Raw genomic sequence first — 10,551 nt, 5'->3', positions numbered from 1 at the left:
TCTATGTTCTTTTTAGCGCATTTGGTGAAAAGCAACTTCCTCAAAATGATTTACACAAAAACAATTGAATTCATACATTAAGAACTTGTTTAATGATCAATTTCTACCAAATACTGAACACATACACAAAATACATAATACATTTACAGTCCAGTAAAAACCTTGCTGTATCAAAGCTGTTTAGACCCAGAGAAAAACTTTGACCTATAAGTGGTGTTCAAAAATCCAGTTGTATGTAATATTACTTACCCATCTAGTTTGAGAGAACAGAGCCAATTCGTCCTCGGTGTTCATCTGGTAAACCTTGGACGTGGTAGAACTCTGTCTGATCGGCTGACTGCCTTGTAACGACGAGGAAGACGAAACATGGGCATTTATCTTATCTGAAAATAACATAAAATGCTATTAGAGGGGATTTTCAAATTTTACAGATCTTTCATACTTAAAATGAAGCAATTTATTTTATATTTATTGTCCAAAGTTTAAAGTAAAAATCTCTTATAAAACGTTAGGTATAATCTCAAACATCGATTAAACCCATTTGTATCATATAAAGAAGTTGAGGTAATCTATAATCTATGAAATTTTACCTTATGTATGGCACGCCATATTCACAAAAATGAGATAAACCTAGTTTCACTATTGATAAACTAGGTTTATCGACTGTAAACCATAGTTAACAAACCGTAAGCTATAGTTAACGATTCGTTAAGTATAGTTTTCATTCGTAAAATTATATTTTACGGTTGTTAACTATAGTGTACGAATGATAATCTAAGTTTATCTATCTGTAATAAGCGTTAACAATAGATTTTGTTGATGTACATAGATTCACGTTTGTAAACTATAGTTTACAATCGTATAGTATAGTTAAGAGTTGTTAATCATAGTTTCACAAATCGTGAAACTATATTTATCAGATCGTTAACTATAGTTAACGGTTTATAAACTATAGTTTACAAATCGTGAAACTGTATTTATCAGATAATCTATGTTTTGCAATCGCAAATGATTGTTTGCAGTGTTAAGTATAGCTTACGGTTGTGAAACAACACGTTAACTATGGTTCACGGTTGAAAATATAGATTAACGTTGTTAACTAAAGTTAACAGTCCGTAAACTATAGTTTACAACCGATAAACCTTGTTTATCGACTGTGAAACTATGTTTAGCTAATTTTTGTGAATTTGGCGTGCCATATTTATGTTTCAAAAATTCCAACCATTTAATATCTATAAAAAGTTTTTGTACAGTGACACTTAACACGACTTGTAATTACCCATTGTGTCTTCTCTTGAAAATAACACTTCCTTTATATGCAGGCTGAAAATAAGTTTTCACTAACATAATTTTCTTTAAACTAAATTCCAACTAGAGGTACTGTGAGCAATGAGCCCACTAAATGATACCCCCGCCTCCCATATGAATATAATGGCAGTGTCCATGTTTTGCTCTGGAAAACCAAAAATATATGTCAGATCAAAAAGTAAAATAGGAGGTGCACAATGGCAATATGTTATTAGGAATCTGTGAAAGTTTCATTAAATTTCCCTCAGAGGTATGAGAGGAGTTGCGGATAAGAGATGGGTACCACAAAGCGTGACAGGCAGACGGACGGAAATACCGATTACTATATACCCTCCCACTTTTCAAGGGGGGGGGGTATAAATATATTTGATACAAGCTGTAGTCCTACATAAAATATATTGCTTTAAAAGTATGACTCGCCCAGTCTACAGTTTGAACTCTCTTTGTATTTCTCTGACATACAGATTAACACTAGAGCTGCATTCTCCTCTGCCTCAGTCATGGCACCCATACACTCCACATCGATCCACACCTCCACTACCTCTTTCTGAAAGAAACAAGTTGTACATGTGACTCAGTACTAAAACTGTAGTGCAATAATTGCTCGATTTCATTTGGGATCATTTTTCATTCAAGCGACCCTTACACTATAGTTCACCAAGCATTTAAATTTCATAGATTATTGAAGCAGGTGCATTATCAGTTTACCTTGAAGTGCTTAAAGGAGAGCACACAGAAGAACAAGCAATCACAGCCAGGGCGATATGGAATTTATCGTTCGACAAGCAGGTGTGTCAACAAATCGTGGAGTATCCAGAAATGATAGAGACAGTCAGAATAAAATTATCGCGAAAAAACTTCAGTGGAGCATTGTTTGAATGATGTATCAAAACGTAAGTGGATTTAGAAGTTTGAGGAGTGTATATCATTTTCAGTTATTTCATTAAAGTGAGTGTAATTGGTTAGAAAATGACTTTTGGACTATTAAACACTTAGTCAGGATGTCATAATTTCTGCCTATACATGTATACCTAAAATATGTGCTCATATAAATGTACTGGGTAAAATAGTAATATTTTGTAGAGCAGGATAGAAACCCCATATTATTCAGTGAATTCTTTGATAGGCAATATAGACAGATCATTCACAAATCATTGGGGTATACGCTGTGAACGACTACATGTGTTCATTTACAAATTCATTTTTTTTGGTTTGTAGGGTCAAAGTCTGCCAAGAAAAATAAAGGCCATGTCTTCATCAGTTTCTCCTGAAATGAGAAAGAAATTGTGATTAAGATCAGGAAGAGATCAAAAGTAAGTTGGATTTTATTTCCAAAATATCCCCAATAATTATATAGTTAGGATATCTGGCGTCCAGATATCTAAAGGCCTACTGTACAATATATCTATCTAGCAAAAAATATTGTTGTGAAAATTTGCTAAATCTTAGTAGTTTATGTTAATAAAAAATAGACATGCTAGAGGCATATCAAGTCTATTTTCATTCATATAACTTGCAATATTAATCCACTTTTCTCAATCAAAACAAAAATTAAAGTTGAATCTGTAAAAACACATTTCAATAAATAAAGTAACATATTTTTATATTTAAGGCCAAATATAAAAAGTTCTTGGCGACAAATCAATTTACTAAGAGCAAGATGAAAGTTTTGGGTTGGCACATGGATATAATTTTTCCATTCTTATTCTTTTCTTCAAATTTCAAGAATAATAAACAGGTGTTTTTCTGATACATTTGTATAACACATCTTATCCTTTTTCCATATAATCCAGCCCATGAAGAAAGGGAAGGTAGAGATGAGAATCATCAATCTTACAATCAGAACAACAATACTTATCATAAAATGGACAATCAAAATAAGAGTTTTGCGTTACAATTATAGAGAAAGTCCTCCATGTTGGACGTTCAAATCATTTACTACTTGTTTATAAGAAAAAGGTTTTAAAACAAAGAAGTCCATTTTCATTTTAAACGTTAAGTCTATTACAATTGTTCCTTTTTGAATAACCGATCGATAATCTCTCCGTACAATCTTTCAAAAGTAGGTGTTTTCAATTTGGTTTTACCCATCGAGAATTTATTTTTAGCATTATCATTACATGTTCATTATCTGAACAGAAATGAGGTCTCGCCTTATAAGGTCTAAAATATTCTGACTTCAACGGTAAGTTTGTAAATCATTTATTTTAGTTTTATTAGAATAGTATTCAAAGAAATGTTTAACAACCAAATAAACTTGATCAATTTCGATTTCATGCATTAAGGACAGATGATACAAACTTTCAATAAAAAAAACGAATATAGACAAATCACATTCAGTAAAGGTTTACAGATGAAAATAAATTTCAGAATATGTTATCCTGGCGCTAAAAGTGTAATATAAACCTTAGCAAAATATACCAAGCCAGGTGAATTTTAAGAGGAAGATCGAACTGACAAAAAATTTGCAAAATCACATAGGCTGGTTTTTACCATTTAGCTTTTGCTAACCTGGCTCGGTATAGTTTTTCTTAAGTTTATATTACACTTTAAGGGCCAAGAAAACATATTCTGAAATTTATTTTCACCTGTAAACCTTGAATGTGATTTGTCTATATTTTCTTATCATTGAAATATTACTAATATTTTCCGAGTGTTTTAAGCTCACCTGAGCCGAAGGCTCAAGTGAGCTTTTCTTATCACAATTTGTCCGTCGTCCGTCTGTCCGTTCGTCCGTCAGTCTGTCCGTCTGTAAACTTTTCACAATTTGACTTCTTCTCAAGAACCAATGGGCCAATTTTAACCAAACTTGGTACAAAGCATCCATGGGTGAAGGGGAGTTTAAAATGTGAAAATGAAGGGCCAGGTCCCCTTGCAAGGCGAGATAATCAAGACAAGAGGCCCATGGGCCACATCGCTCACCTGAGTAACTTGGGTGATGCACTTATGTACCAGATTCCCCCTCTTGCTATATCTATCATGCCCCAAATACCCCCTTCCCTTTGATGATTTTAAAACTTTAGAATAAACACAACGCCAGGATGCTTCCACATAAGTTTCAGCTCTCCTGGCCCAGTGGTTCTTGAGAAGAAGATTTTTAATGATCTGTTCTATTTATTTCTATGTAAAACTTGGATTCCCTATTGTGTCCCCACCCTAAGCCGGGGGGTCACGATTTTAACAATTTAATATCTACACTACCCAAGGATGCTTCCACATAAGTTTCAGCTTTCCAGGCCCAGTGATTCTTGAGAAGATTTTTAAAGATTTGTTCTATATATTTCTTTGTAAAACTTGAATTCCCTATTGTTGCCCCACCCTACCCTGGGGGGTAATAATTTTAAGAATTTAATATCTACACTACCCAAGGATGCTTCCGCATAAGTTTCAGCTTTCCTGGTTCAGTGGTTCTTGAGAAGAAGATTTTTAAAGATTTGTTCTACATATTTCTATGTAAAACTTGGATTCCCTATTGTGGCCCTGTCCTCCCCCCGGGGTCATGATTTTAGCAATTTAATTGCCATGCATGGTCACCGATTTTGATGAAACTTCACCCATGCTTAGTACTTGACACCAGAAACAAATATCAAACAAAATTTCGTTGCTAAATGTCTCGGTTGCTATGGCAACAGCCGGAAAAGTTTGAAAAATCGATATTTTCAGCCACTTTAAATCCTGACTTAGGCTTAATAAAAACTAGAAAAAGCAAACAAACCATTCAGACAAAAACATGACACCTTGATGTCACTTATACTGTAAAGAAACTCTAAGTATATAAGTATAAGCAATATTATTCTATAAATAAATTTTATGGTTGCCATGGTAACACAGTGTAACTATGCAAAACCAGTAACTAAGATTGGGTTAGTGCTACTGTCTTGAGGAAAAAACATGAAAATTCAAGACTGCCAAATATGCATCCTAAGTACCTTGCAAAACCAGAATTAAAAGAAAAATTGGGTAAAATTGCTGCTTTTCAGTGTTACCATGGAAACAATGTACCAGTGCTTAAAAATGAATTATAATTCACTGCATTAAGAATTAAATTGCCATATAATCAAGAAACAAATTAAAGGACTCAGCTTGAATAGCACTTTTTTAAAATTGTTAAAATCATGACTCCCGGGGGTAGGGCGGGGCCACAATAGGGAATCTAAGTTTTACATAGAAATACATAGAACAAATATTTAAAAATCTTTTTCTAAAGAACCACTGAGCCAGGAAAGCTGAAACTTATGTGAAAGCATCCTTGGATAGTGTAGATATTTTTAAATTGTTAAAATCATGACCCCCGGGGGTAGGGAGGGGCCACAATAGGGAATCCAAGTTTTACATAGAAATATATAGAACAAATCTTTAAGAATCTTCTTCTCAAGAACCACTGGGCCTGGAAAGCTGAAACTTATGTCGAAGCATCCTTGGGTAGTGTAGATTCTAAAGTATTAAAATCATAAAAGGAAAAAGGGTAGTGGGGTACGTCTACGATAGGTATAGCAAGAATGGAAATCTGGTAAAGAACTGCATTACCCAAGTTACTCAGGTGAGCGATGTGGCCCAGGGGCCTCTTGTCATATTCCAGTTCTTTTGAGAAAGAATTCTAAGAAAGATTCAATTTTCGAAACTTGTGACATGATATTTAATCTTTTTCAAATAAAAAAAATTGTTTGTATCATCTGTCCTTAGAATGTTTCTTATAAAAAGATTTTTTTAAAAATAATTTATGAACCAGCTTAGACGAGTTTTGCCACAATCGTTTTATTTGTTCAGTCTTTCTTCTTTAAAGTACATTGTACTGAGAACGAAGATAACAATTATGCCTTTAAACATATATTGACAGTGTTTCCCTCAGTGAATTAATGAAGTATAAAGATTAATCAAAAGATAATCATAGAACATAAAAAATGAATCTGCACCCTTGCCTTTTAGGCTGTGTTTATTTCACGTGACATTTAAATGGTTCCATCATGGCTACCGTTATCAGTCAGTACAGCTCAACAGAAGAGACAACAAATGCCAACAGGGCTTGTCGTCTTCTACTTGGACCATGTACCGATCAACTGAGAGATGTTTTTCGCAAAAAGGTTCCACCTTCTACATTTGCCCTGGAAATTAGTAAACAAAAGTATAATCTACCAAGATTAAATCCCGAACAAAGGAACCTAGTTTTACCAAACATAGGGTCCTATTCTGGAAATTATGATGACTTTGACATTTCACTGCTCTATATTCTTCTGCGGAACATTTGTAACATTACTCCACATACAAATGGGTGGGGAAATGTCCCAGATGTTAATGATGTATGTCTTTCTGCAAATATCGAAAGAATACGAGTTGCCCGAAACAACACTGTTCACTCTGCACGACCCTCCCTCACAAACAGTGAATTTAACGATATTTGGACGTCAGTTCGAGTTGCAGTAGTAGAAATCGATACATTCCTTTCAAATGGAAATTTTTATGAGAAGGAAGTTGACATTTTGAGACACACAACATTGGACCCTGTCCAAGACCAGCATTTCAGAGACCAACTGGACAACCAATATGCTGAGGATCAACAAACTAAAGAATGCATTCGCACACTTCAGGGTATGTTTTTTTAACAAAAATCAAATTAATTGAAATAATATGCAAAGATAAATTTAAAATATACGTTTAACATTAAAAGAGCTGCATGTATGATTCATAGAAATCAAATAAAGAGAAATATGATTCTATCTACAGTATCTTATTCGCATCAACCATTAATCACTTCTATGTTGTTGATTGAAAAGAAAAAGATTTTTTTCCAGATCACATTTTTTCTTTTTCTTTTTTTTTTCTTGGTTCTACAATTTTATTTTTCTTAGAAATAACAATGTGTCGATTGTTTTGTAAGAAGTACTATTTGTCTAATTTTCAAATTGTCCTCTTGTTGATGTACAAATGCACACCCGAATTACAACTAAAAGATAATTAGAGCTACATGTATTTCATTTTTAGAAAACTTTGAAAGTAATCTGAAAGAAACAGCGGACAGGATCAATCTCCTTGAGGGTTAGTTGTAAATTTTTTTTTTTCCAAATGTTTGTCCGCTTTTAGATACACAAATGTACTCCTGAATTACCACTAAATGATTACTAGAGCTATACATGTATTTTATTTTTAGAAAACATTGGAAGTAATCTGAGAGAAAAAGCAGACAGGATATGTCTCCTCGAGGGTAAGTTGTACATCTTTTTGAATGTTATTTTAAAGGTATAAAAGGATTGTTTGCTAAATGAAGAAAATCTTCAAAAAGATTTCACAGATAATGTGAATACCTTGAATGCTGACAAGGTAAAAAAGAAATAAAATTGAAGAGTCTAAGCATACATTCAAATAAAACATAACATAAATGTATAATTTTCTATTGGCTGCTTCATAACTGAAGGAAAATGTTGCTTCAAGTTAACTTTTTATTCAAGCAAACACTTTTCGTAATAAAATGTATGTTTGAATAAGTTTTAACTGGATGCTTTACATTTTCATTCAAGGTTGCTCAATAATGCACCATAAAAGGAATATTAGGCATAGTTTTATGGTCTTTCCGCTACTTTGATTGTTACTTACATACTTACATAAAGAAGGAATATTTTTTTGAAATACGTACCTGCCAAGGAATTTGTTTCTTGTAAAATTATTTTATCAAGACGATTTAGCCTAAATTTGAAGAGGATATTGTTTTAAATTTAGAAGCCTGTCTATTGTTCTCGTTGTGTGTACAATGTGCTTAATAAAATGTTATGATATCGACCAGTTATTATGATCAAAGGTTCAATAAAAGCAATTGAAATTGTGAGCAGAGAAATTCAAACTTCTGAGAGTATCGCAATCATCGTGTTTACAATGTATATTCATATTCTCTTTTCTTTTCATGCATTCTAGCATCCGCTCAAAGCAATGAAGAAAATGTATTGTATTCTTTATAGCTAAGCAAAAGCAAAACATGAGCTTGAAAACTTAACATGCAATTATTTGCGAGATTGCCCGGTCTTCAGCAAGGCTCATAGATAAAGATGATTATTGTTATGTAATTCGTGTTGATTACTAAAAACTAAAATTATATAATGTTACTTTTTTTTCTTTTCTGCAGAGACTCAAACAACATTAGAGACCAGATTACACATATCTTCCCAACTACAGAAGCAATTTCAAAATGTTTTAAAAGAAAATTTACAGAGGCACAAATCAACTTGCATACCGGAAAACGTCAGAGGTAATTTATTTCTTAAACGGGTTAGTTTGCATAAGAGTTTCATGGGCAACATCGCTCTATCAATATAACTCAGCATTAGTTTTGTTTTACACACCTGAGCCGAAGGCTCAAGGGATCTTTTCTGATTAAAATTTGTCCATGGTTTTTCGTCGTTGGCGTTGCAATCGTTGTCGTCGCAGGAAACTTTCACAATTTAATCTTCTCCAGGACTACTGGGCCAGTTTTCAACCAAATATTACATAGAGTATACTTGGGTAAAGCGGATTCAATTTTTTAATGACGGACCAAACCCTACTCCAAGGAAAGATATTTATGAAAAGCGAAAAATGGCATCATTGAAAAAACTCCTTTTAAGAACCAATAGACCAGGAAAGATGAAACTCATGTTGAATCATTGACAAGAAGAGTGGACTCAAGTTTGTTCAGATCATTACTTACAGGGGCTATTAGGATGGGTCCACAATTGACGATCAAAGTTTAACTTTGGAATATATAGGAAAAATCTTCAAAAATCTTCTTATCAAGAACAGCAAAATTGGACGTATTTAAATGAAAGCATTCTCATGTGGTGTAGAATCAACTTTGTTCAAATCATGACCCCCAGGAGTAAGTTGAAGCCACAATGAAAGTTTAAACTTGCAGGGGACAATGTCACAGCATCCCTGTTTAGTTTGATTTTGAACAGAATTTTTTCCAAGTATTTACTTGCCCTAAGTTGTTCAGAGTTAGAGTCGCATGGATGAGGCACCAAATATGTTTATTTGTAACTGTTTGGACTCAGATGGTGAATAATCATTAACATCTTCATATGAATGACCATGTTAATGTTTTGGTGCAGATTGATATGATAACTTATCTTTCATGGATGTTTCATCTAAGAATGGAAGCTTCCAAACTTCATTCAAATGTTGGAACTGACCTTACGATTCCGGAAAATTGAGCAAAGTTAAAATGTTTAAAGTTTATTTGGTTAAAATTGCAGACCAAACTCGCATTAATGATGCATCGGTTCAACTAGGGTATACGGATAAGTAGTTCCATAAAACCGATTAACATCTTTTAAATTTAAAATTTGATAAGAAATAGTTCCTTTTATAGTAGATAGTGGGAATATTTTGCCTTATTACTTCAAATAAATCCTTTTAAAAATAGTCCATAAGAAGTCCCCTTTACAAAAAATGTCTGACAATTCCATATTAAACCTACATTGACATCAAAAGTGTCGACAGATCGACAGTTGATACCTCTTACTAATCAACAGTGTCACCACAAAGGTCGACAGTTGACACCTCTTATTGGTAAACCTACGATGTCATCACAAAAGTCGACAGGTTGACAGTTGACACCTCTATTAATTCTCAAACCCATCTGAGATATTAGAGTTAGTTTTCAAATCACCTTGAAAAATAAGGGTGAGTATTAATTTCATACCAGACTGAGAGATTAGCTTTAGTACTCAAACCCCCTGAGAGATCAGGGTTAGTTCCCAAACCCAATTAAGAGATTAGGGTAGTTCTCGAATCCACCTGAGAGATTAGGGTTAGTTTTCGAATCCACCTTAGAGACTAGGGTTAGTTCAAGAACTCACCCGAGAGATTGGGGTTAGTTCCAGAACCCACTTGAGAGATTAAGGTTAGTTCTCCAATCCATCTGAGAAATTAGGGTTGGTTCTCGAATCTACCCGAGAGATTAGGGTAAGTTTCAGAACCCACCTGAGAGATTAGGGTTAGTTTTAAAACCCACCTGAGTGATTAGGGTTAGTTATTGAGGATGATTTGATAAGGGCTATTCCTCTATCCCACTCTGGGATCAACCCGTCGACCTCTCTACCCGTCCACCCGTCGACCTGTTTACCCGTCCACCAGTCGACTTGTCAACTCGTCGACCTGTCAACCCATCGACCCGTCTACCCGTCCTCCCGTTGACCTGTCTACCCGTTAACTAGTCTACCAGTCGACTTCTCAACCCGTCGACCTGTCAACCTGTTTTCCTGTCCACCAGTCTACCTG

General features: G+C 34.2%; 1 protein-coding gene across 1 annotated transcript; it reads left to right on the top strand.

Moving 5' to 3' along the window:
• Positions 1 to 2,383: 2,383 nt before the first annotated feature.
• LOC134258060 (uncharacterized) lies at positions 2,384 to 8,542 on the top strand (the record flags this gene model as incomplete). Its single annotated transcript, XM_062740620.1, has 5 exons — positions 2,384 to 2,621; positions 6,235 to 6,894; positions 7,288 to 7,341; positions 7,454 to 7,507; positions 8,420 to 8,542. Coding segments are annotated over exons 2-5 (853 nt in total), but the record flags the coding sequence as incomplete, so codon positions are not given.
• Positions 8,543 to 10,551: the final 2,009 nt, after the last annotated feature.

Source organism: Saccostrea cucullata, unplaced genomic scaffold, assembly GCF_032062105.1.
Source record: "Saccostrea cucullata isolate Sc308-1 unplaced genomic scaffold, CSIRO_AGI_Scuc_v1 ctg1108, whole genome shotgun sequence".
In the NCBI taxonomy this organism is placed as follows: Eukaryota; Metazoa; Mollusca; class Bivalvia; order Ostreida; family Ostreidae; genus Saccostrea; species Saccostrea cuccullata.
This window is presented reverse-complemented; position numbering and strand designations above follow the sequence as displayed.